The 26,396-nt window shown below is 43.5% G+C and overlaps 2 protein-coding genes across 2 annotated transcripts in view; one reads left to right on the top strand and one right to left on the bottom strand.

Annotated features, from left to right (window-relative positions):
* Nucleotides 1–6,402, top strand: part of TEP1 (telomerase associated protein 1) — a 48,597-nt gene extending 42,195 nt beyond the window's left edge. Inside the window, 12 exon segments of the mRNA XM_017868506.1 lie at nucleotides 198–305; nucleotides 936–1,068; nucleotides 1,163–1,239; nucleotides 1,344–1,476; nucleotides 1,612–1,748; nucleotides 1,897–2,021; nucleotides 3,057–3,200; nucleotides 3,375–3,471; nucleotides 4,930–5,035; nucleotides 5,141–5,373; nucleotides 5,823–5,927; nucleotides 6,160–6,402. Of these exon segments, the coding sequence (XP_017723995.1) occupies nucleotides 198–305; nucleotides 936–1,068; nucleotides 1,163–1,239; nucleotides 1,344–1,476; nucleotides 1,612–1,748; nucleotides 1,897–2,021; nucleotides 3,057–3,200; nucleotides 3,375–3,471; nucleotides 4,930–5,035; nucleotides 5,141–5,373; nucleotides 5,823–5,927; nucleotides 6,160–6,282 (1,521 nt within the window). The 3' untranslated portion in view covers nucleotides 6,283–6,402.
* Nucleotides 6,403–12,503: 6,101 nt separating this feature from the next.
* On the bottom strand, nucleotides 12,504–25,890 carry PARP2 (poly(ADP-ribose) polymerase 2). Its single transcript, XM_017868505.1, has 16 exons — nucleotides 25,771–25,890; nucleotides 24,351–24,506; nucleotides 23,974–24,044; nucleotides 22,571–22,621; nucleotides 19,429–19,525; nucleotides 18,929–19,004; nucleotides 17,683–17,785; nucleotides 16,186–16,348; nucleotides 15,486–15,624; nucleotides 14,593–14,656; nucleotides 14,377–14,511; nucleotides 13,972–14,099; nucleotides 13,717–13,816; nucleotides 13,257–13,355; nucleotides 12,886–13,010; nucleotides 12,504–12,770 (listed from the first exon to the last, which is right to left on the bottom strand). The coding sequence occupies exons 1-16, from the start codon at nucleotides 25,814–25,816 to the stop codon at nucleotides 12,611–12,613; spliced, it is 1,713 nt and encodes a 570-aa protein (XP_017723994.1). The 5' UTR covers nucleotides 25,817–25,890; the 3' UTR covers nucleotides 12,504–12,610.
* Nucleotides 25,891–26,396: the final 506 nt, after the last annotated feature.

Here is a 26,396-nt window from a genome sequence, read left to right as displayed (position 1 = left end):
ATAGTTGAGAAACCCAAGGCTCAGAAAGAGAAACAGACCACAAAGCAGAAAGTAATGAGTGGCAGAGCTAGGATTTGAACCCAGGAGAACCCAGGCCCTTCATTACATGGCTTACTGCCTTCCATCCTACATTATAGACATACAAAACTGCTGGAGGGACGCTAATAATCCCACTCCTCTGACTTCTGACTCTGCAGATATCCTGCTCCAGTGATGGCTCTGTGGGGCTCTGGGACCCAGAGTCGGGACAGCAGCTTGGTCAGTTCCTGGGTCATCAGAGTGCTGTGAGCGCTGTGGCAGCTGTGGTGAGAAGGCAATGGAGATCCCACCGTGGGGCGTGGGGTCTCTGGAAGGGCTAAGGAGGCTTTGAGAGACTGGATGCATTGAGTATCTAATCCCAGAGGCAAAATGAGCATAAAGAATGAGATACCTGGAGATTAGGCAACACAGTGAGACCCCCCATCTCTATAAAAAATAAAAATGAAAATTAGCTGGGTACCATGGTGCATGCCTGTAGTTCTAGCTACTCAGGAGGCTGAGGAGAGAGATCACTTGAGCCCAGGAGTTCAAGGCTACAGTAAGCTGTGATCAAACCATTGCACTCCAGACTCCAGTGTGACAGAGTGGGACCCTATCTTTAAAAAAAAAAAAAAAAAAGGAGAAAAAGAAAATGAGATACTTGGGAGGGGATTATGGTGTTGAGGCTAATGGTTGGTGTAAAGGGAGAAAGAAGAGCATGAAAACACAGCCTCTTGGTATCATGAACTTCAGCCACCCAACCCCACTGTCCTGACCGCCCAATCCGCTGTTCCCGAGTTCTCCCTCGTTGACATCTTCCATGCTCCTAATGCTCAGCCCACACCTCTGTGGAGGGAGTTCTGTTTCCCATGTCCTGCTCAATATGACTCTGCTCTGATCTTGTGCTCTGGGGGCAGGAGGAGCACGTGGTGTCTGTGGGCCGGGATGGGACCTTGAAAGTGTGGGACCATCAAGGCGTGGAGCTGACCAGCATCCCTGCTCACTCAGGACCCATTAGCCACTGTGCAGCTGCCATGGAGCCCCGTGCAGGTAACAAAACATCAGCCACCTCCCCTTCCCTGCTGCCTCTTCTTTTCTGCCCTGCTCCGTCCCTTCTTCTGACTCAGTGTCTGTGTCTTATCAGCTGGACAGCCTGGGTCAGAGCTTCTGGTGGTGACCATCGGGCTAGATGGGGCCACACGGTTATGGCATCCACTCTTGGTGAGTTCCTGAAAGGACCAGGATCAAGGGAGGTGGGGAAGGTATGTGGAATAACCTTCTGTTGTGCCCACTCCCATGAGCCCATCTCTATCCCTTCCTCCTAGGTGTGCCAAACCCACACCTTCCTGGGACACAGTGGCCCAGTCCGTGCTGCTGCTGTTTCAGAAACCTCAGGCCTCCTGCTGACTGCCTCTGAGGATGGTTCTGTACGGCTCTGGCAGGTTCCTAAGGAAGCAGGTGAGTGAGGTTTGGAGAGAGGGTGTGTTTGGAGAGAGGGTGTGTTACTGGTACAAAAAAAGGTCGAGGGTGACCTGATATCTCTTATCCCAGCAGTATCCCAGCTCCTAATGAAACACTTCCTTTCTTCTCCAGATGACACATGTATACCAAGGAGTTCTGCAGCCATCACTGCTATGGCTTGGGCACCAGATGGTTCCATGGCAGTATCTGGAAATCAAGCTGGGGAACTAATCTTGTGGCAGGAAGCTAAGGCTGTGGCCACAGCACAGGTGAGTCGATGTACCCTTGGTTCTTTGTGTGAATTCTATCCTGGCTGTGTATTTACTGGGCGTTAGAGGTTGCATATCTGCCTGGGAGGGAAAAGATGGTGCAACCTGGCTCATCAGAAGCACTGAATTGAACTTGTGTGTACACCAGGCTCCAGGCCACATTGGTGCTCTCATCTGGTCCTCAGCACGCACCTTTTTTATCCTCAGTGCTGATGAGAAAATCAGCGAGTGGCAAGTGAAACTGCGGAAGGGTTCAGCACCCGGAAATTTCAGGTGAAACAGGCTGACGGGTTAATGGGATAGAAACAACAGTCTCCTCACTCCTGGCATTTTACTCAAATTACTGCACTTCTGCTTCGGAACTAGGTCAACTGGATGTTAGTTACTGAGCGGGACATTATTTTCTGCTTCTGTCCATGGCAATGTAAATGAATAATTCTCAGGTGCCTACTTGATGCCAAGCTCTGGGCCAGGCAGTATGAACCAGTTACAGATGAAATTCATTCTTTAATTAAGGAAGCTTGACTGACTAGTGCTATAATGAAGATACATGTGCACACACACACACACACACAAGCACACATATATTCCTGGGGCTTCAAAATTTGAGAAATTGTGGGAAGGAGTTGTTGGTATTTAAAGTTGGACACTTACAGAATGAGTAGGAGTTTTCTGGACCAGTAAGAAAAGGGAACAGTGCCAGTGTTTCAGGAAGAAGGAACGTGTACAGAAGATATGGAGATATTGAGAGTGTATGTTCTCGGTATAGCCAGCTCCTCGGATTCCTGTGGGAGTAAGGGAAATGAAATTGAAAAGATAAACTGGGGTCAGGCTATACAGGGCACAGTGCTAAGAATTTGAGTGGAATAATGATCTGGATTTTATTAAGAGAACTCTGGTGGCAGTATGGAAGATGGATGGTAGTAGAGAGATACTAAAAGTAAGATCACTTTACACCTGTAGCTATAGCCTCGGAAAGACATACTGTGGGCCTGACCTGGGCCGTGGAGACAAGAAGGGGAGATACAGATTTAGGCATGTGTTGCATCTACAGGCCTTACTGATGAGTTGGAAGTAGAGAGGGAAGGAAAAGTCAAGAATGTTAGAGATTCCTAGTTTGAGCAAGTAATGGGATGGCACTGATGAATACTAATGTTAAAAAAAAACAGAAAGTGGAACAGGATTTTCAGCGAAGGTGATACATTTTGCTTTATACTTAATTCCTGAGGAATTCATGTGGGATTGAGGAGGCCAAGAGAGGTTAACTAAAATAGGATCTTTCTCTGTCCGTGTACTTTTTTGAGCTAGTCTTCACCTGAACCGAATTCTACAGGAGGACTTAGGGGTGCTGACAAGTCTGGGTTGGGCTCCTGATGGTCACTTTCTCATCTTGGCCAAAGCGGATTTGAAGTTACTTTGCATGAAGCCAGGGGACGCTCCTTCTGAAATCTGGTAAGATAAAAAATGCCATTTCCTCCCGAGCTGGGGAGAAAGGAAATGTGAGTTAGTGCTTGTCCTGAGGTTGAGTCTGACTTCGAAGAAAACACTAGAGACTTAAAGAGGGGTGTTCTTCTCTTTACCTCTCTGAAAATCCTGGGCTCAACCTATTCCCTTCTTACAAACCAGGAGCAGCTATACAGAAAATCCTATGATATTGTCCACCCACAAGGAGTATGGCATATTTGTCCTGCAGCCCAAGGATCCTGGAGTTCTTTCTTTCTTGGTAAGTCCTATTTGAGTGTGTGTTAAAGCAAACATTCATCTAGGACCAGTGCTTTTACACCTTAGGGCCCATGGTGGAGGATAGGGGAAGGGAAAGGCAGCTGGCTGCAAATCCTCCTATCCTCCTTCAACTGGAGTAGTTCTAATTTAGGACATTGTATATTGGGTTCCCATGCAAGACTTCATTGGTACGAGAAAGGACTCTACCATTTTAAAAAGCCGTGGGAAACCATAAACCTAGAAGTTTTCTCAATTGTATTTTTTCCCATGACTCTCTTGTCTTGCCCCTGTGAATATTAGCATCTCGAGGGCAAGGACTACATCTTGTTTTTGTCATCATACTTATCAGTTACTTAATAGATGTTCAACACTTCTTGGATTGAGTGTGCCAAAGCTAGCTGTTCACTTCACATGCAGGTTCCTGGGAGCACCTTGTTACTGGGAAGGTTATTAAATCCTGATCTGCTACCTACTAAAGTTATCTACTAAAGCCTATTCATGACCCAGTGATTGCACTCCTAAATAGATACCCAAGAGAAAGGAGTACATATGTTCCGCAAAGCCTGGTACAAGAATCTTCATGGTAGCTTTATTCATCATAACTAAATATTAATAAATAGAAAGGGGATCAATAATTTGTGCTATATTTATACAATGGACTGCTACATGACAAAACAATTAATGTGATACTGCGTGGTGCTGAATGGAATAATACAGACATACCTCATAGACATTATTCTGGGCAAAGGAAACCAGGTACAAAGGAGTACATGCTATATGACGTCACCTAGATGAAGTTCAAGAACAAGCAAGACTAGTTTCAGTTGACAGACATTAGAATATTGTTAGCTTTTGTGGTGATGGTCTGGTATTGATGGGGAAGGACATAAGGGCAGTTTTCTGGGGCGATGGAAATGCTCTGCATTGTGATCTATGGGGTGGCTGCATGGATGGATGCACCTGTGAAAATACATCGCGATGTACATTTAAGATTTGTGCACTTAGCCAGGTGCAGTGGCTCACAACTGTAATCCCAGCACTTTGGGAGGCCAAGGCCGGTGGATAACCTGAAGCCAGGAGTTCAAGACCAGCCTGGCCCACATGGTGAAACCCCGTCTCTTTTTGTATTTTGTAAAAATACAAAAATCAGCTGGGTGTGGTGGCACGAGCCTGTAATCTCAGCTACTTGGGATGCTGAGGCAAGAGAATGGCTTGAACCTGGGAGGCAGAGATTGCAGTGAACCAAGATTGTGCCACTGCACTCCAGCCTGGGCAACAGAGCGACACGCCATCTCAAAAAAAAAAAAAAAAAAAAAAAAGATTTGTGCACTTGATTGTGTCTAAGTTATAGTTAAAAAAAAAAAAAATCCTGACCAGCCCAGAGCAGAAAACTGTTGCTTTGTCTGGTACAAGTTGACTCGTATGGGTAGGCTAAACAAAATTACCTATCCTTTCACAGAGGCAAAAGGAATCAGGAGAGTTTGAAGAGAGGTTGGACTTCGATATAAACTTAGAGAATCCTAGTAGAACCCTAATATCGATAACTCAAGCCAAACCTGAATCTGGTGAGTGGTAACAGGAGGACCTGAGGAGCCAGGAGATGGCCCAGGGTGGATGGCAGATCCCTCAAGGCCCGAGACTTGGCTCTAATTCTGTCCTTAAAATGGCAGAGTCCTCATTTTTGTGTGCCAGCTCTGATGGGATGCTATGGAACCTGGCCAAATGCAGCCCAGAAGGAGAATGGACCACAGGTAACATCTGGCAGAAAAAAGCAAACATTCCTAAAACCCACACTCCAGGGACAGACCCATCTACCTGCAGGGAATCTGATGCCAGCATGGATACCGATGCCAGCATGGATAGTGAGCCAACATCACATCTAAAGACACGGCAGCGTAGAAAGGTGAGTTTGAAGGAAGGATCAGAAATACTAGGGGAGGGCTGGGCGCAGTGGCTCATGCCTATAATCCCAGCACTATGGGAGGCCGAGGCGGGAGGATCACGAGGTCAGGAGATCAAGAGCATCCTGGCTAACACGGTGAAACCCCATCTCTACTAAAAAATACAAAAAATTAGCTGGGCATGGTGGTAGGCACTTGCAGTCCCAGTTACTCGGGAGGCTGAGGCAGGAGAATGGTGTGAACCTGGGAGGCGGAACTTGCAGTGAGCTGAGATCACGCCACTGCACTCCAGCCTGGGCGACAGAGCGCGACTCCATCTCAAAAAAAAGAAAAAAAGAAAAAAGAAATACTAGGGGAGGAGGGCTCTAGTTCTGACACAGCTCACTGTGATGCTTCTCTGAGGAGGGGCCCCTGAGAACTCACCATCCTGCTCTCCCCTGTCCTCTTTGAGATTCACTCGGGCTCTGTCACAGCCCTCCATGTGCTACCTGAGTTGCTGGTGACAGCTTCAAAGGATAGAGATGTTAAGCTATGGGAGAGACCCAGTATGCAGCTGGTAAGTGTGTGTGTGTGTGTGTGTGAGTGTGTGCGCACACCTATCCCAAAGGGATGTCACAAGACAGCAAACTTAGAGTAAGAAAGGGCAAAAGATCAAAATTCTGTTTTCTTCAATCACTTGCAATGTATGACTAACCTGTTTCTAAATAAAAGGCATTAATGTGAGAAAAAATAGTAAGAAGGCCCTAGGCTTGTAGCCCTGACCTCCCCCATTTTTGTTCCCGTTGTAGCTGGGCCTGTTCCGATGCGAAGGGTCAGTGAGCTGCCTGGAACCTTGGCTGGGCGCTAACTCCACCCTGCAGCTTGCCGTGGGAGATGTGCAGGGCAATGTGTACTTTCTGAACTGGGAATGAAGATGTGGGGAAAAATGATACCCCTTGTGCTAGAGATGCAAAGCCTGAAGACACTGGTAGTTTTTAATAATTATAAAATTAATAATTTCTTAACAATTATAAAAATGAAGTGTCAAAAAATCTCAAGTGTGGGCCTGTCTGTGTTCTCATGTGGATTTAGACAGGAGGATATTCTATGCATATGTATATGTATATGTACATTCTAATGTGTGTCTCTTCTAATTTAACATTAATCCTTACTAGCACCACAAGAAAGTGAATGAAATCTTTAGTAGGTACTCTTTTGAAGCTAGGTTTTAGAATTCTTGCATCACTTGCGGACCCTAGGACCTTAGGAGGCCATTCTTGCCAGGAGGAGGAATGAGAGTGATGTTGGCCAACATTCAATTTGAACAGAGCATGGAAGACCTTTCAGTTCATCGGGAAAGAATGAGGGAGGGAGAATTAAGTCAGTCACGCATCAAGGCATTTAAAAAGAGCTATGTTTCTGTCACAGAGACAAACCTTTTCTCCGAACTACCCAGACAAGGCCGGGCGTGGTGGCTCACGCTTGTAATCCTAGCACTTTGGGAAGCTGAGGTGGGCGGATCATGAGGTCAGGAGGTCAAGACCATCCTGGCTAACACGGTGAAACCTCAGCTCCACTAAAAAATACAAAAAATTAGCCGGGCGTGGTGGCGGGCACCTGTAGTCCCAGCTACTTGGAAGGCTGAGGCAGGAGAATAGCGTGAACCCAGGAGGCGGAGCTTACAGTGAGCCGAGATCATACCATTGCACTCCAGCCTGGGTGACAGAGCAAGATTCCGTCTGAAAAAAAAAAAAAGAAAAAGAAACTACCCAGATGAGAGGTGAGGAGCCAAGCCATTGAAAGCGGAACAAACCTGGTTTTCCCAACTTCTGACACGACTTTCAAACTTTAGTCAATATGGTAATTGGCATTCTCAGAAGAGATCACACAAAAGTGTCTTACTCTCAAATTGAAATTCACAAAGATTAAAACGAATTGAGAGATGGCACAGTCATAGCCATGAACTCTGATTTTCTTAAGTAAAAAACTTTTTTTTTTTTTTGAGACAGTCTGGCTGTGTCACCCAGGCTGGAGTGCAGCGGCACGATCTCGGCTCAGTGCAACCTCTGTCTCCTGGGTCCAAGCGATTCTCCTGCCTCGACCGCCGGAGTAGCTGGGATTACAGGTGCCCACCATCATGCCCAGCTAATTTTTGTATTTTAGTAGAGACGAAGTTTCACCATGTTGGCCAGGTGGGTCTCAAACTCCTGACCTCAGGTGATCTGCACACCTCAGCCTCCCAAAGTTCTGGGATTACAGGCATGAGCCATTATGCCTGGCCCATAAAAGAACTTTATTATATTCCTACAATTCAGTCATATGAAAGAGTCTGTTGAGCAGGTTAGCCTTTGCTTAACTTTCCTCCTCCCTGTCACTCCAGCCTTGGCTGGGGTGTTTTGTAGAATTTTCAGAGCATGGAAGACAGATAACTGGAGCTTCCTCCTGCCCTTGGCCCGTGCTTTTAGGAGAGCAAAAGGCAAAAGATTGAAACCAGTGACTTTAGTTTCCTCAGGCCCTTTCTTTCTAAGGGTTAAAGAAGAAGGAAATGTCTTCTGTAGCCAAGAATTCAAGGACTTGTAGGAGACAAGTGAAGGCTATTACAGGGATTTTGTCCTGGTTTGGTGGGTTTATCTCGGAGAAATACTACTACACTCTGGTCTAGAAATGAGTTTTGAAGACTTGGGGAGTTAAAGGGCACTGAGTTTTGCTCTCACTGAACCCTGATTCCAGGTTTTACATGGAGAAATCACCTGAGGGACTTTATTTCTATCCAATGCCCTGGTTTCCATCCTGACTAGAGGATGATGACATCAGCTGATAGGCCATGCTTCTGTCTTCTCTTATGTGCTTCATGCCAAACCTCGAAATATACCTCTGGACCATCATTTCCACATCTACCTTGTGACCAGAAGTCCTAGTTATGGTATTTGAAATTTACGATCCATAATCCTTGCCAGAAATCCTGCAGAGTACCATGGCATGGCATCATCCTAGTCATTGATTTCAGTCTTTTGCCTTCTGCTCCTCTAAAAGCATGGGCCAATGGCAGGAGGAAGCTCTCTTTGTCTGTCTTCCATGCTCTGAAAATTATATAAAAGCATACCAGCTAAGGCTGGAGTGAAGGGGATGGGGAAAGTTAAGCAAAGGCTAACTTGCCCAATAAGCTCAATAGATTCAGTCTTGTTGACCAGGTCCACTTGAAGGGTTTTTTCTGTCTCATCTTGGAGACAGACAGTGAGGTCATGGTAAATTGTTATGAGTAAAGTCAAGAACAGATTCTAGGTAAAGTAATTATGTACCCAAAAGGAGTTGAAGTGAAAATCATGTTTGATGTTTAGGTTTACATTAAACATCCTTCAAGTTCTTATCATTAAATGGAGTTTCAGCATCTCCCAAAGCTGGATGAGTTTTGCAGTTCTAACCACTGGATTGTGAGACCATAAGACATTTGAACAATCTTTTATTCTATCCATCTAGAAAAGCATCTTTTTTATATACCAAATTTCTACACGTATATCCACATCTGATTTTGAAATCTAGAGCAGAGGTACTCAAAGTTTGGTCCATAGACTAGTGCCAGTTCACAAATTGTTAATGTTTCATAATGAGGTAAGTATAGAAGTTGAGAGTAACCATTTAGAAACTGTATAGGAATTTTAAAAGTAATATCTGACAAATTTAATAATAAAAATGGAGGCTTGTGTTTTGTGTGCTTTTTAATTTCATTTTCTTAATAATCCATTTGATTATATTTTATGAAATATTGTTCCATGACAGGTAAGAAATTAAAACAGGCCAGGCATGGTGGCTTACGCCTGTAATCCCAGCACTTTGGGAGGCTGAGGTGGGTGGATCACCTGAGGTCTGGAGTTCCAGACAACCCTGGCCAATATGGTGAAACCCCGTCTCTAATAAAAATACAAAAAATTAGCTGGGTGTAGTGGCGGGCGCCTGTAATCCCAGCTACTTGGGAGGCTGAGGCAGGAGAATTGCTTGAACTCGGGGCGGTGGAGGTTGCAGTGAGCTGAGATCGCACCATTGCACTCCAGGCTGGGCAACAAGAGTGAAACTCGGTCAAAAAAAAAAAAAAAAAAAAAAAGAGGGAGGGAGGGAGGAAGGAAGGAAGGAAGGAAGAAAGAAAAAAGACAAAGGAACAATTAGTCCTTCATCTCAGGTTTGAGAAGCACTACTCTAGAGAGACTGGGTAACAGCAGCAAAAAGCGTGGACTTGGAATAAGACTGAGTTCAAATCTCCATGCCTCCTTTTCCCCATTTGTACAACAGCCATAATAATGGAGCTTACTTCATGGGAGTGTTTTAAGGACTAAATGAGTTAAGGTATAAAACACAGAACAGTGACACTTACGTGGTAAGTGTTCAGTAAGTGCTAACTTGACTGTTCTTTTTATTATCTAGCAGTACAAGTATCACCTCATTATTCTTTCTCATAAATGTCTTATTTATTAGTATATATTTAATCAATCAGAAAATCTGGACTGAATTTTTCAGTTTTCAAAAAAATGTGAAACTAGTATTCTTTCTAAGTTCAGGGGTACAAGTGCAGGTTTGTTATATAGGTAAACTTGTGTCATGGAGGTTTGTTGCATGGTTTATTTCATCACCCAGGTATTAAGCCTAGTTCCCATTAGTTGTTTTTCTTGATCTTCTCTCTCCTCTCACCCTCCAAGTACCTAATCTTCTCATCCAGAACGATGGGTATGTTTCTTTGTCAGTTAAAATATCAAAGTTATGCTATCATAGCAACCCCAAAATTTCAACAACTTAAAATAGCAAAGATTTATTTCTAAATCATGCCACATGGCCCATTAAGGGTCAGCGAGAAGGCCCTGCTCTACTTTGCTCATACTTTGAGATCTGTGCTTCATGTGGCAAGTAACTCTTAAATCTTCTACGTGGAAATAAAACACATCACTTCCACTCATATTTCATAAATACAAGCAAAGCAAGTCACATGGCCATACCTAATATCAAGGGATGGGGAGGAAGTATCCTACGATGTGTCTGAAGAACCAGGAACCAATACACAGATAGCATCCCCGAAGAACATATCTGTGTTGGTGCTTTCCTACTAGAATGGCTCTTAATCCTTCTTTTTTAATAATGTAAGATTTAGGCCGGGCACAGTGGCTCACGCCTGTAAGCCCAGCACTTTGGGAGGCCGAGGTTGGCAGACCACCTGAGATCAGGAATTCAAGACCAGCCTGGCCAGCACGGTGAAACCCTGTCTCTATTAAAAATACAAAAATTAGCTGGGCGTGGTGGCATGCACCTGTAATCCCAACTACTCTGGAGGCTGAGGCAGGAGAATCGCTTGAACTCTGGAGGCAGATATTGCAGTGAGCCGAGATCGCACCACTGCACTGCAGCCTCAGCAACAAGGGCAAAATTCTGTCTCAAAAAAAATAAAAGAAATGTAAGATTTACATAAGAGTTGCAAAGATAGTACCAAGTGTTCCTCGATACCCTTCACCCAGCTTCTTCTAATGTTAACATCTTACATAACCGTGCTACGTTTATCAAAACTAGGAAATTAACATTTGTTAATTAAATTACAACAAAGTTAATTAACAAATGTTAATTAAATTACAGTCAGGATTTGGATTTGCCCATTTTTTCCACTAATGACTTTGTTTTGTTCCAGAAGCCAGTCCAGGATCCCACGTTGCATTTAGTCATCGCGTTTTCTTAGTCTCCTCCAACTGTGACAGCTTTTCAGTCTTTTCAAAATCTTGACACTTTTAAAAAATAAATAAATTTATTTATTTATTTACTCTCGAGACAGGGTCTGTTGCCCAAGCTGGAGTGTGGTGGTGCAATCACAGCTCACTGCAACCTAGGCCTCTAGGGCTCAGTGATCCTCCTGCCCCCGTCTCCCGAGTATCGCACCACTGCACTCCAGCCTGGGCAACAAGAGTGATGAAGAATGTTGTAGAATGTTCTTCAATTTGGTTTTAGTCTGTTTTCACATTGCTATAAGGAACTGCCCGAGACTGGGTAATTTATAAAGGAAAGAGGTTTGACTCACAGTTCACGATGGCTGAGGAGGACTCAGGAAACTTACAGTTATAGAGGAAGGTGAAGGGGAAGCCCTTCTTCACAGGGTGGCAGGAAGGAGAAGTGACGAGCGAAGCAGGAAAAGCCCCTTTTAAAACCATCAGATCTTGTGAGAACTATCACAAGAATAGCATGGGGGACACCGCCCCCATGATTCAGTTACATCCACCTGGTCTCTCCCCTGAAATGTGGGGATTCTGGGGATTACAATTCAAGATGAGATTTGGGTGGGGACACAAAGCCTAACCATATCAGGATCTGATCTGGTCTTTAGTTCTTCTTAGATGGGGCAGGGTATGTAAAAACTCATTCTACTTTTTTCCTTTCCTCCTCAAGATGTATTCAGGCTTAGTGACAGTCCTCCAAGGGCTTCCCAAATTTTTGGACATGTGATGAGTCCTAGTGTTGAGTAGTGGGAGACTGGGCTGCAGTGGATAAATTGGAAAAAGGCAAGGGAATACATATGGATGGGAAAGAAAAAAACAGCTTAGCCTTTGTTGCCTCTACCCTTCCTGCGATAACACTCACCAAATTCCAGTTTGCAGAAAAACTGAATTAAACAGGTTCAATTTTAATGCTTAAAAATTAATTAAGCATTAGCGCCCCATTAGTGTCCTTGATGCACAGATGCCATTAAGAAAAGGCCGCGTGGTAGCTGTAATCCCAGCGCTTCTTGGGAGGCCGAGACCGGGCGGATCACGAGGTCAGAAAGATCGAGAACATCCTGGCTAACATGGTGAAACCCCGTGCTCTACCTAAAAAATACAAAAAAAAAACACTAGCGGGTCGAGGTGGCGGGCGCCTGTAGTCCCCAGCCTTACTCGGGAGGCTGAGGCAGGAGAAATGCGTAAACCGGGAGGCAGCTTGCAGTGAGCTGAGATCCGGCACTTGCACTTCCCAGGGCCTGCCGGGCCGACAGAGCGACGACTCCGTCTCAAAAAAAAAAAAAAAGAAAAAAAAAGAAAAGGATACTGAATAACCCTCAGAGCAATGAGTACTTTCTGTCCTGAAAATGGAGATTTACTAATGTCAGAAGAAATATGTTCTTGGAGAAATAAAGCCCAAAGAAGCCAGTGGCAGACTTGTACAGCTTTTATTTACATAAAATATCTCAAAATTCACAAGTATAACACTGCTTATTTTCTTGCTTAAAGATCAGATCTCTGGTTTATTTAATATCAACATTCACCACAGCTGCAGGAAATTAAACTGAACCTTTAAAAGGTACCGCATACGGACCTGGTTGGGGTTATAGACAATATATTCATTGTAGTTGAGGGTATAACCATCTGGATTCAGAATTCCTGTGTCACTTGCTGGTCCTAATGGCACTGTACTCCCATTCCTGCCAAATGGAAAAAAAGTGTGTCAACATCAGTCTCTGGTTCAGAAGCTGGAATAGAGAACAGTCTTATCCAGCCAAAAGGAGTCTTCTAGCCCTCCTGGTTCTGAGTACTTACAGGGTGACGAAGTGGGCAGAACTGGGAGCCATCTTGCCCAGCCCCTTGGTGCTGTGTTTACCTTGAAGCAATCCTTCGGCCTTAGGATTGGCCTCTAGTAGTTCATTACACTGACCTAGAGCTACCTGCAAAGCAAAAAACCTTTGAATGCCCATATCCTACTAAGAATTAGATGGCTCCAAAGCCAAACAGAAAATCCCATCAGTACTTTTTTTCCCTACTCCAGCAGAGGAATCCAATGTACTAGAAATTGTACTTGGTCCTCTCTCAAGTTATCCCAGGTAAACCTCTTGGTTCTGGGGTCAAACTTTTCTCATTGGAAAACAACTGGAATTAATAAACTAGAGATCACAGACATACTCCTGCCTCACCTCTGATAAGAGCAGCAGTCCTGTATTCTTTAGGTGAGAGGCAAAGCAGTAATTGGCACTCTTGGAAGACATGTCAGCGAAGTAGATTCCTTTCCCAAACTGAAATATATAAATGAATACCAAGGTCAGCTTCTAACCCACTGTGTTAGAGAGAAGGTGCATACCACTGACCCTGTTTTTCCATTCCCTTAAACACAATATAGACCCTTCTCCATTTCCCCTCACAATTCTGTTCTAGAGAGGGTAGAAGCACCTGTGAATTTCTGCCTTCTGAGGGAAAGGCGAGGTATGTTTAGGAATTTAAAGAAAGAGGGACACAGTAAGAGATGACAAGGTTATCAGTGAGCTGGCTGAACTCTTGGGGAGGCGAACCACCTAATCCTAATCTAGGAAAAAAAGCACTGGCAACATTACTGTATCCTTTTCCCCTGTGCTCCTCCCAGAATTCAGTTTCACTCACCATGTAACCTGTGATGGGAGCTTCAGGTGGGGCAATTCGAAGCCCATGGCTCAAGATTCCCACCCAGTTACTCAGCCTGGAACCATGCCATAGAAGCATCCTAAGGAAAAGCCAGTATTATTGTACTCTGTTGTTCTGCACAGATATGTCATAAGCATAAAAAAGCTGACACCTTCCTCTGACTCCCTCTTACAAGTTCTATAGCTGCACTTTTGGGCAAGGAGTGTCTTTCCAAACCCAAAGCTAGACTCAGACCTGTTATGAAGGTCCTCTCTGAAGGCTTCTTTCTCACCCTCCTTCTCTACTTCAAACAAATCCAGCAAGGTCATGGTATAGTCGCTGTGTGTGGGAGCATGGGTAGATTGTAGGTACTGGGAAATCACCTGTGAAAAATAAGACAAAAAGGCCGATGTGGACTCTACAAGAGACTGAGCTGAACTGAAGAATTTGGGGATTCTGATATAACTTGGCAGACCTTTCTGCTCCCAAACAGTCTTACAAGGCAGCTAGGAAAAGCCTGGCCTTCCCAAATCCCTAGTACATAAAAAGTCTGCCCTAATTGACAATTTGCTCTTGACCACAAGTAGTTAGAGATCAGTGGGATGGGGGAGGTGGTCTTAAGGGTGCAAGAGTATGAAAATAAATGATCATTCTTCTTACTTTGAACTCATAACTTTCATGGTCAAGAGGGCGCAAGGCACAATGTAGGTTTCTATAGTGTTGGTCCAATGGGTGTTCTGGGCTTTGTAGCTCTGTTTTCACCAGCTTAATAGCAATTTCAATGTCTCCCAAAGCCTGAGAAGATGAGATATAGAATTAATGTGGGAGGAAACTGGTATAAGGGATATAATACTTCTCAATTCATACATATCTCACCTCTAGTAATTGTATTTTTTCTGTCAGTTCCTTCTGTGTCCGGATTAGTGGAGGAGTACAGAGTCTAAGAACAGAGATATAACCCATAATAAGCTTTCTGACATGTGGCTAAAAGGCACTTGACTAAAAATAGAAAATGACAGATAGGTCCTTTAGAAAACAGGTATGAGAAACAGGTTTTCCATTTGAGAGAGAAAGAGCTCTGTAAAGAGATCTTAACTTCCAAATATATAAAATAATATTAAATATATACTCGGTATAAGATGAACTACGTGGATTTTGACTTTTGAGACTAGAGTTAGAATTCTTTTTTATCAAATCATTTTAAAATTCCATCAATATCAACAAGGAACAGTGTGGATAGAGTTCCATCAATATCAACAAGGAACAGTGTGGATAGAGTTCCATCTCAGTGGGCCTGTTGACCACTCAGGGTTATTTCTAGGTCACAGGGCTCTATAAAGCAATAAAAGAAATAGAAATAGGATGAAAACCAGAAAACAGAATCAGCAACTGTAAAATGTTATTTTGTCTATCTAATATCACTTGAGTTCACAGAAATGGTGTTTGTGTGGTTTCAGTCACCTCAAATAGGAAAAGGGCGTGATGTGCCTGAAGGTGTTTTACTTGGTGGTTGGATAGCTAGACCCATTCTCTCTTGGGTTGGTAACTTCCACTCTGTCAGAGAATATGGCTGTGGTCAAGCCAGGAGATTGCATCCCCTATTTGTAAGCTGATTCAATAGGCTACCTATGTATCATTTTGTTTCTGTATGTATTCAAGATGATCATTTTCTTAGGAATAAAAGATTCAGAAGATTATAGCTGCTGCTGATAGATACAGGGGATATGTACAGGTAGAAGAACAAAGTGAAGTAACAGCACAGGCCTTACCCAAAGTCATGCGGAATCCTGGTGTAGAATTCATTGCATGCTTCCATGAGAGCTCGTCCATGCTGGCCAGCCCGAATACAATCCTCAATCTTCTTAAGAGACTGGTAACCTGCCTTGATTTGTGCCACTGTCAGCTTCCCTGCAGGCCCAGCCAGAGATCAGACTCCAAACGAGGATCCCAGCTAGTGAACTGTACTTACGTCCTTGCCTAAAAAAGACTTTCACCTTTCAACTTTTTTTTTTCTTTTTTTGGGATGGGGTCTCACTCCTGTTGCCCAGGCTGAGTGCTGTGACATGAACACAGCTTAATGCAGCTCAACTTCCCGGGCTCGGGTGATCCTCCCACCTCAGCTTCCCAAGTAGCTGGATCACAGGCACACACCACCATGCCTGGCTAATTTTTCTATTTTTAGTAGAGATGGGGTCTCGCCATGTTGCCCAGGCTGGTTTCAAACTCCTGGGCTCAAGCAATTCACCTGCCTTGGCCTCCCTATAAGTGTTGGGATTATAGGCATGACCCACCACACCCAGCCTCAACTTTCAAAATAGTTCCTCCTCCCTCCATACAACCTGTCACCCCAAATCCCATTTTCTTCATTCAGTACTATCAGCAAGCTTTAAATCATAATGATAATAAAATATCCATTAAAGAAACTAGGAATTATGAGGAGAGAATGCAGAAGAAAATGTGAAGTCCTACCAAGTGGGGCTTTCTTGGTATTATACTTCATTTCCATCATCATTTCTTCCATGGCCTGAACATTACAGATTAACTTTATTAACTCCTGTACCCGAAGATCTAGCTGTGACTCTGGCTTCAAGGCAGATTTAAGAGATTCCTCTTTCTTTGTTTCCTCTTCATCCTATAGCAAAAGACAAACAAACAAAAGAAAATCTAAGAAATCATCTCTAGATTCCTTATAACACTCAATATTATACAATGTAAATGCTTTGTGAAGTTTTTATTGCATTGTCTAGGGAATAATGACAAGCAAGGAAAAAAAGGCTGTACAGGTTCAGTACAGAAGCAATTTCTTTTTTCAGATATTTTTGATCCTTAGTTCATTGAATCCATGGATATAGAGGGTTAACCATACTAGTTCTGCCTCCCACATTTTACAACTCAGAATAAGTCTAGGAAAAAAAGGCTTTCCTCATTATGTCAGTGTATAAAGATAGCTATTATGGTTCAGATCTTCCCATCTTAAAAAAGACTAAAACTTCTCTTTTTTTTTGGATATGTGACTGTTTCAGGACACTTTCAGCATCCTGGTATACCTCAGTTTATCTAAATTTATTTTTTTATGGTGGTATATATCCAGAAGTGAAGAGAAATTTAAATGGGCCTAAGATTTTATAAGAACCTTAGTAGGCCCGGCGTGGTGGCTCACGCCTGTAATCCCAGCACTTTGGGAAGCTGAGGCGGGTGGATCACCCAAGGTCACGAGTTCAAGACCAGACTGGCCAACATGGTGAAACCCCGTCTCTACTAAAAATACAAAAAACATTAGCCAGGCATGGTGGTAGGCACCTGTAATCCCAGCTACTTGAGAGGCAGAGGCAGGAGAATCGCTTGAACCTGGGAGCTGGAGGTTGCAGTGTGCCGAGACTGAGCCTGGGCAACAAGAATGAAACTCCATCTCAAAAAAAAAAAGAACCTTAGTAAATAACAGCCGAGAGTAGAAAGGCACATTCCATCCTCATTCTTACTGTCCCTTCGGGATTACAAAGATCAGTGAGAACACCCCTGAGGTGAGAAGTAGAAAGGACTCAAGATATCCTGGCCTGTCCCAGTCTAGGAATGATCTAAGCTATTCTGCTGTATCCTGAGTAAGAAGAAACAGGAGTAGGTGTGGTGCCTCATGTCTGTAATCTCAGGACTTCGGGAGGCCAAGACAGGAGGACTGCTTGAGCACAGGAATTTGAGACCAGCCTAGGCAACATAGTGAAACCTTATCTTTACAAAAAAAAAAAAAAAAAAAAATCAGCCAGGCAGAGTGGCACGTGCCTGTAATCCCTGATACTGAGGAGGCTGAGGTAGGAGGATCACTTGAGCCTAGGGATCTTGAGGCTGCAGTGAGCCATGATTGTGCCACTGCACTCCAGCCTGGGCAACAGAGCACAATTTTGCCTCTAAAAAATAAAATAAAATAAAAAAAGAAGATGAGTTTCCTCCGAAAAGTATAGTGAGAGTTACCTGAGTATTGGTGGCATAGTCCATCTGTAGCATATCATATTTTCCAGGCACCTTCTCAAACTTTTCTCGATCTTCCCAATTGTTTTTCGTTTTGTCAAGGAATCTGTAGAGTCCAAGGTGTAAGAAAACCTTACAAATAAAGGTCTACTATGAAGAAGGACTTACAACTGTTTCCTTAGAAAATCTCCAAAGAATTTATTTTCCACCACTGAGCTCCTTTACATGTCAACTTTCCATAAATCAAAATTAGTCTAATTCTAAATGAGGACACTAAATGTATAAAAAAGCTCTGGAAACAAATGGAATTTAAAAAATGGGGAAAAACAATGCTTGTCCTTCCCAAACACCACCAAAGCCATTGAGATTTTATTCAAAAGATATCCATCTAATCCCTTTCCCTGAAAGAAACATGTTCCTAAATTCTCCAGAAAGTTATTCATCTATATCAGAGTTAAAGTTTTAAAAACTTTAACTGAATTCTTTCTTTCTTTCTCTCTCTCTTTCTCTCTTTCTTTCTGGGAGAGTCAGGGGTCTCACTTTATTGCCCAGGCTGGTCTCAAACTCCTAGCTTTAAGCAATGCTCCTGCCTCAGCCTCCCAAAGTGCTGGGATTTTAGGCATGAGCCACCATGCTCGGCCCCTAGCTGAATATTCTCTACCCCATGACAGTCTCCACTTATCCCAAATTTCCCAAATTTGTCAGCCATGTGTTAAATATATTATTCTGTTTTTAGTGACTTTCAAGGTTCTCTTTTGATTTAATCACTAAGGATGCGGTTTGGTGTTTCAACCACAGAATGTCAGGGTGAAAAGACATTAACATTTAGGCCAAATCACACCTATAAAATGAAAAGTTTTTCATAAGCCACACACTTATAAAATTCTTAGAGAAGGCAGGGCACGGTGGCTCACACCTATATTCCCAGTACTTTGGGAGGCTAAGGCAGGTGGATCACCTGAGGTCAGGGGTTCGAGACCAGCCTCGCCTACATTGCAAAACCCCATCTCTATTAAAAAATACAAAAATTAGCTGGGTGTGGTGGTGGGCACCTGTAATTCCAGCTACTCGGGAGGCTGAGGCAGGAGAATTGCTTAAACCCAGGAGGCGGAGGATGCAGTGAGCTGAAGTCATGCCATTGCACTCCAGCCTGGGCCAACAAGAGCGAAACTCTGTCTAAATCAAAATTCTTAGAGTAGATACATCTAAGAAGAGGGTATTTTTTTTGTAGTCACTTTTTAGCACTCACTTCTTCTCAAAGATTTCCTTGGCCTTGTTGAGATTGCCTGAACAAGCCACCAGGCTGTGCTGTCCCATTTTCCCAACTGCAAAGTAAATGCCACACGTAAGATAGTTTCCTAATAGGAACAGGCCAGCTCTCCAAGGTCTCTCTGTTTAACATCTGACAAACAGGCAGGAAAGGGAGAAGGGAAAGGTGAAAGGATTTAGGGAACTAATCATGTTGATACAAGTTACCTGCTAACGGCGATAGTCTATGAGCACTACTAGCAGTTCAACTATAGGAGAGTTTTCAGCCTCAGTGGGCTGCTCTTAGTTTTTCCAGTGGGAACTCTAAGGAGGATGCCTGCCATTCCCCAATTTCAAGATGCTCAACTTGATTCCTAAGCCTCTCCCAGACTTCAGAGCCTCTACTGACCCAATTTAAACCCAGAGAATCCTTTGGCCACCCACTAAGCTACTTCTGACTTTCTGAATGCCAACTCATAAAATCTCAATAAAAATCATTACCTCGGCCCCATCTCATCCAAACACTGAAGTTCCTCTGGGCATCATCCTCTAATAGCTGAATCAGATAGTACTTGTTGTTGTTGAATTGGAGATTGGTCTATGTTGAGTGAAAACAAAACAAAACAAAAGCAGAGAGTTTTGCAAATGGAAAGCACATAAACCAATGACTCATCCCTCATCACAGGTGCCAGTTGATTAAAGATATAAAGAAGAAATAGGGCTTATGCATTAAACTTTGGATTCTTAGGAATTAAAATGGGAGCCTAGAAGCTTCCTAAACCCTCTATCTAACCTCAAATATCCTACATTGAATGGCTCCTCCTGTTTTTTCCTGCCTCAGCTCCCTATTTAGATGTTTTCTAAGCTATCTGTGTTTTCCAGCTCCCAATCCACTCCCAATAATTATTTCCCAAATGAAAACAATTTTGATGCTCCAAAGGTCTAAAACTGTTATGCTCAACTGTTAAATGACTTACTCCTTGACTGTTCTACTCACAACTTTTGTTTGTCAGTTGCAGAAATTTGACAATGAGCTGAGAGCAGTGCAATACTGGGAGGGGACAAGGGATGTGCAAAACCACTGCCTCATCTGTCCCATACCTAACCTAACCTGACCTGACTTGGAGATACTGAGAGAGAATATGGCCAGTATCTAAAGAGAGGTATCTGTAAGTAAATCACTCAGAGTGCAGAGAGAGAGAAGTCCATGATAAGGCACAGCAGCTGGTGTTGTATGGGTGAGCGCTGGATATGGAGGCATTCTTCTTTGTTAAGCATGCTGCCTCTTCCTACTTCTATCTCCTGCTTGCTCACATTCTAAAGCCACTGTATGACCTTAGCCCACTGGCGAAAAAAAAAGGTCAAGATGTTAGAACAAAAAGGAGCCTAAGATAATTTTTTTTTTTTTTTTTGGAGATGGAGTCTTGCTCTGTCGCCCAGGCTGGAGTGCAGTGGTGCAATCTCTGCTCACTGCTACCTCCGTGTCCCAGGTTCAAGCAATTTCTTGTGCCTCAGTCTCCCTAGTAGCTGGGATTACAGGCGCACGCCACCGCGCCAGACTAATTTTGTATTTTTAGAGATGGAGTTTCAACATGTTGGCTAGGCTGGTCTTGAACTCCTGACTCAAGTGATCTGCCCACCTCGGCCTCCCAAAGTGCTGGGATTACAGGCATGAGCCACCACGCCTGGCTTGATATTTTCTTTTCCTTTAAAATGTATATGGTTTTTGTTTTTGTTTTTTTGAGACAGGGTTTCCCTCTGTCACCCAGGCTGAAGTGCAATGGCTCAATCACAGCTCACTGCAGCATCAACCTCCCAGGCTCAAGCAATCCTCCCACCTCAGCCTCCAAAGTAGCTGGCCCATGCCCAGGTGTTTTTGTATTTTTTTGTAGAGACAAGATTTCACCATGCTGCCCAGGCTGATCTTGAACTCCTGACCTGAAGTGATTCTCCAGCCTTGGCCTCCGAAAGTGCTACGATGATAGGCATGAGCCACCACACCTGGTCACCTTAAGGTATTTTCCTTTTCTGAGACAGAGTTTTGCTCTTGTTGCCCAGGCTGGAGTGCAATGGTGCGATCTTGGCTCACTGCAACCTCTGCCTCCCGGGTTCAAGCGATTCTTGTGCCTCGGGCTCCCAAGTAGCTGGGATTACAGGCATGTGCCACCACGCCTAATTCTGTATTTTTAGTAGAAATGGGATTTCTCCATGTTGGTCAGGCTGGTCTCAAACTCCCGACGTCAGGTGATCCGCCCACCTCAGCCTCCCAAAGTATGGGAATTACAGGCGTGAGCCACTGTGCCCAGCTAACCTTAAGGTATTTTCTATCTGCTTGTGGTATTTTAAGTAGAAGAAATAGTAACAAAGAAATACTAATTAGTTGTTAAAATTACGTATGTTGGATCAATAAATTCAAACATGAGGTCATATCCAGGAAATATATTAATGAGGCAAATGTATTATCTACTCAAAACCACAAAGATAAACAAGAGAAAAAGTTTGATTAAAAAGAAAGCTGGGCTTGGGGGCAGATGCATGTAGTCCCAGCTACTTGGGAGGCTGAGGTTGGAGGATCACACGAGGCCACAAGTTCAAGGCCAGGCCTGTCTTTAAAAAAAAAAAAAGTGCAAAAGGATATGAACAGAGAGTTAACAGTTATAAAAGTTTTTTATAAGCTATACACTTATAAAATTCTCAGAGAAGGCAGGGCACGGTGGCTCACGCCTGTAATTCCAGCACTTTGGGAGGCCAAGGCAGGTGGATCACCTGAGGTCAGGGGTTCGAGACCAGCCTGGCCAACATGGTGAAACCCCATCTCTATTAAAAATGCAAAAATTAGCTGGGCATGGTGGTGGGCACCTGTAATCCCAGCTACTTGGGAGGCTGAGGCAGGAGAATCACTTAAACCCAGGAGACGGAGATTGCAGTGAGCTGAGATTGAGCCACTGCACTCCAGCCTGGGCAACAGAGCAAGACTCTGTCTCAAAAATATATATATAAAATATACATATATTATATATAAGTATATGTGTAAAATATTATATATTACATATATAAAATATATATTATACAAATTATATATATGATATAGACATATTCATGTCACATATATGATATGATATACAATATATATTTATATCACATATATGATATATATGTATATATGATACACAATATATTCATATCATACACGATATATATCATGTACCTATAGCATATATTATACATATCACATTATATCTACATCATATATATCTACATCACATATATGATATAGATCATATGATATATATTCATATCATGTGATATTTATAAATATGTGATATATTTATATACGTGTATACATGATATATACGTATATATTTATATACGTATATATTATATATACATATATATTTATATATGTATATAAAGGACTTTAGGCAAGGCATGCTGGTTCACACCTGTAATCCCAGCACTTTGGGAGGCTGACGCGGGTAGATCACTTGAGGTCACAAGTTCGAGACCAGCCTGGTCAACATGGCAAAACNAAAAAAAAAAAAAAAAAAGAACTTTAAAGATCTGAGCACTGGGATTCTATCATCAATAATTATCAAGAAGACGGTCTCATATATATAATGGTTCCACCTCTTCTACCTCTTACCTGATTTAGCATGACATCATAGACATCACTTCCTTCACAATACACATGAGCCTAGAAAGAGAGAGAGAAAAAAATCAACATTAGTATAGGTTCAGCCCTTAGATCCTAAATGAGGCTCTAAATTTTATTATGGCTCAAGTTGTCATTCTACAGCAACATCAACATTCATCTTCCAGCAAAGAATTGCAAACCTATGTTCTACCAGTAACCTGGGTGTAACCTTACTATAAATGAAAACATGCTTCCTTTTTTTAACAATACAAAAGATTCTAACTGAGTTAGACTGGGCATGGTGGCTCACGCCTGCAATCCCAGCATTTTGGGAGGCTGAGGTGGGCAGATCACTTTAGGTCAGGAGTTCGAGATGAGCTTGGCCAACACGGTCAAGCCCCATCTCAACTAAAAACATAAAAATTAGCCCAGGCTGGGCGTGGTGGTGGGTACCTGTAATCACAGCTACTTGGGAGGCTGAGGCAAGAGAATTACTTGAAACCAGGAAGTGGAGGTTGCAGTGAGCTGAGACCACACTACTGTACTCCAGCCTGGGTGACCGAGTGAGACTCCATCTCAAAAAAAAAAAAAGATTCTGAGTTAAAGAAAACTTACTCCAGAGGTAGCCTTTTTTCCCCATTCATCAGTCAACTCATACTGTTCCAGGGTACAGTTTCTCATTAGAACAAGAAAACACTTTTCCTTTAACAATGATACCATTTTCTGGTTTAAAAAGAGAATGGGGTGTAGAAAGCTGATGGCAATCACAGAAGGTACGCATGTCATATATTTTGTATATTTGTCTCCTTCCAAATCTCACACTGAATTATAATCCTCAGTACTGGGGGTGGGGCCTGGTGGGAAGTGATTCAATCATGAATGGTTTAGCACCACTCTCTTGCTGCTGTCCTCTTGATAGTGAATTCACACATTTGGTAGTTTAAAAGCATGTGACACCTCCCCCACTCTCTCTCTCTCTCTCTCTCTCTCTCTCTCTCTGTGACACCTCCTCCAATCTCTCTCTCTCCTGCCCTTGCTTTTGCCATGTGAAGTGCCTATTCCTGCTTCACCTTCTGTCATAAGTAAAAGCTTCCTAAGGCCTCTTGAGGAGCAGATACTGCTATGCTTCCTGTACAGCCTCCAGGCACCTCTTTTCTTATAAAGTACCTAGTCTCAGGTATTTCTTTATAGCAATGCAAGAATGGTCTAACACACCATGTTAAAAAACGCCCTGATTATTAACCCCAAGCCTTACCACTCTTATCTCTTGCCATTAGAGAAAACTAATCACTCATCATATTTTGGAGAGGATTCCTAAAACGAATACGAACAGCATCCCAGACAGGAGTCCTTATAACAAAGGATGCTCTCTGAGACATCCATGGACTAAAGATCGGTCCAGAGTGTCTTACCTTCCCCACCTTGGCTGTACATTCTGGGTCCACAGGAACTTTGCCCTTTAACAGCAAGGCCTTCACAGATTCTGAGGAAAGACAGATAGGTACTACTTTATGGGAATCAAAAACAGCTGTTGTGGTTAAACAGCAACTTGTCAGAATTAACATTGTCCTCCCAACCAATCCTGGTCTTTCCTTAGGCCTCAATCCATTTCAAATACATGAAAATGAAGATTCAAGGCAGTAGATTAGTGCTGTGGTATGCCCAAAGGATAGAGAAATTAATTCTATCCTGAAAGAAGGAAGAAATAAGAGTTGAAGTAACAAGATATCATCCCCAGATCCACTCCTACCAGAGACCCTCTTGCTGGCCCATGACCTCCCCGGCATACCATCTTGCTTGTCTTCTGTCCTGTCCTCATTAGCGTTTCCCCCAGTCACAGGCATCTTTTTCAACCCCTGTCTCTGGCATCTGCGAGTTTTCTTGGCAGGGGAAGAGTCGTCTGGAGCCGTGTTGCCATTATTAACTCTTTTGCTTTCATTTAATGCTACAAAATTTGGAAATGAGCAAAGAATGAGTACACCTGAAAATGTGTAGATTTTAAGGATTGAAAAAAATCTTTTAAAGAAATGGTTTAAGATCATTCTTTCTCTTTTCTTTCTTTTTTTTTTTTTCAAGGTGGAGTCTTACTCTGTCGCCTAGGCTGGAGTGCAGTGGTACGATTTCGGCTCACTGCAACCTTTGCCTCCCGGGTTCAAGTGATTCTCATGCCTCAGCCTTCCAAGTAGTTTGGATTACAGGCGTTCGCTGCCATGCCTGGCTAATTTTTGTATTTTTAGTAGAGACAGGGTTTCACCATGTTGGCCAGGCTGGTCTTGAACTCATGACCTCAAGTGATCTGCCCTCCTCCGCCTCCCAAAGTGGGGCATTACAGGCCTGAGCCACTGCACCCTGCCGGTTTAAGATAATTTTCTAAGTTTACAAAGAGGCAATAAAAACTGTCACCACACTACTGTTGTGTAACAGTCTGTGTAATTCTTCCTAAAGTGCTATTCTAGCCAAATGAAATAAAACAAAATAAATGGGAGCCCAGGAGTCTTGTAAGCTCATAGACTGAGGCCTGCTTATCTGTTTTGTTTACTTGTGTCCCAATGTCCCCCAAATACCCAACTCATACATGAGGCGGTATGGGATAAAGGTTAGTAAAGTGCTTAAGGGTCTGTGCCTAATTTAGAGCCTAGCTCTGCTGCTTTTATCTGTGGAAACTTGGAGAAGTGTTTGATCTCTTCCTACTTCACTTGCTCCAATATTAGAATATTGTACAATACTGTACTTCTAGAGAAGTACAATAAGTACCTAATTTATAGGGTGGGCCTATGCACTTAAGAACATTATACACATAATACCGTATCTTAATAGGTCTAGACTCGCATTTTACTGTCTGGAACTGGGATCCATCTTAGAATGGATGGCATAAGCAGTGAATCATAGTTCACCATTTTCAGTGCTTATCCTTTCTTGTGTATAAAATAATGGTGTGCCTCACAATTACTTTTTGTAAATTGTATGACATTAGGTATTAACAACAGTACTGGCACATTAGTTGTTACAGCTCTGCAAGGCTTTATGCACAATTATGTCATCCCCAAAGCTCTGAAAACCGAAATTTACAAAATTTAGCACCCAAACTGGTTTGGTAGCCAAGTGCAGGTTATGGGGAGGTGGAAGGGGAAGGCGGTCACAGTAGGTGGCATCGTTCCTTTTCTGACTCCTCGCTCCCGCATTCCCTCCCGCGATATTGAGCTCCAAACCTCTCGCCCTGCCGCCGCGGGTACTCCGTCGTCGCCGCGCCGCCATGGAAGTCGAACGCTGACGTCATCAACCCGCTCCAAGGAATCGCGGGCCCAGTGTCACTACGCGGGAACACCCAGCGCGCGTGCGCCCTGGCAGGAAGATGGCTGTAAGGGACAGGGGTGTGACGCCCTGCAATATTTGCATGTCGCTATGGCTTCTGGGAAGTCACCATAAACGAGAAATGTCTTTGAGTATGGGAGTCTTATAAGCTCTGTGTAGGACCACCCTTCCCCATAGGGCGGAGGGAAGCTCATCAGTGGGGCCACGAGCTGAGTGCGTCCTGTCACTCCACACCCATGTCCCTTGGGAAGGTCTGAGACTAGGGCCAGAGGCGGCCCTAACAGGGCTCTCCCTGATCTTCGGGGAGGTGAGTTCCCAGAGAATGGGGCTCCGCGCGAGGTCAGACTGGGCAGGAGATGCCGTGGACCCCGCCCTTCGGGGAGAGGCCCGGCGGATGCCTCCTTTGCCGGAGCTTGGAACAGACTCACGGCCAGCGAAGTGAGTTCAATGGCTGAGGTGAGGTACCCCGGAGGGGACCTCATAACCCAATTCAGACTACTCTCCCCCGCCCATTTTGAAAAAA

This window comes from Rhinopithecus bieti, unplaced genomic scaffold (genome assembly GCF_001698545.2).
Source record: "Rhinopithecus bieti isolate Rb0 unplaced genomic scaffold, ASM169854v2 scaffold_3902, whole genome shotgun sequence".
In the NCBI taxonomy this organism is placed as follows: domain Eukaryota; kingdom Metazoa; phylum Chordata; class Mammalia; order Primates; family Cercopithecidae; genus Rhinopithecus; species Rhinopithecus bieti.
The sequence above is the reverse complement of the archived record's forward strand: the minus strand, read 5'-3'. Positions and strand labels throughout refer to the sequence as shown.

Coding starts and splice junctions, on each gene's coding strand:
- PARP2 (XM_017868505.1), bottom strand. CDS start 25,816: ATGGCGGCGCGGCGACGACGGAGTACCCGCGGCGGCAGGGCGAGAG. Junction 16,349..17,682: donor ACTATGCCACCAATACTCAG/GTAACTCTCACT, acceptor CTTTTGCTATAG/GATGAAGAGGAAACAAAGAA. Junction 13,011..13,256: donor GACTGCTGCTCTTATCAGAG/GTGAGGCAGGAG, acceptor TTTGCTTTGCAG/GTAGCTCTAGGTCAGTGTAA.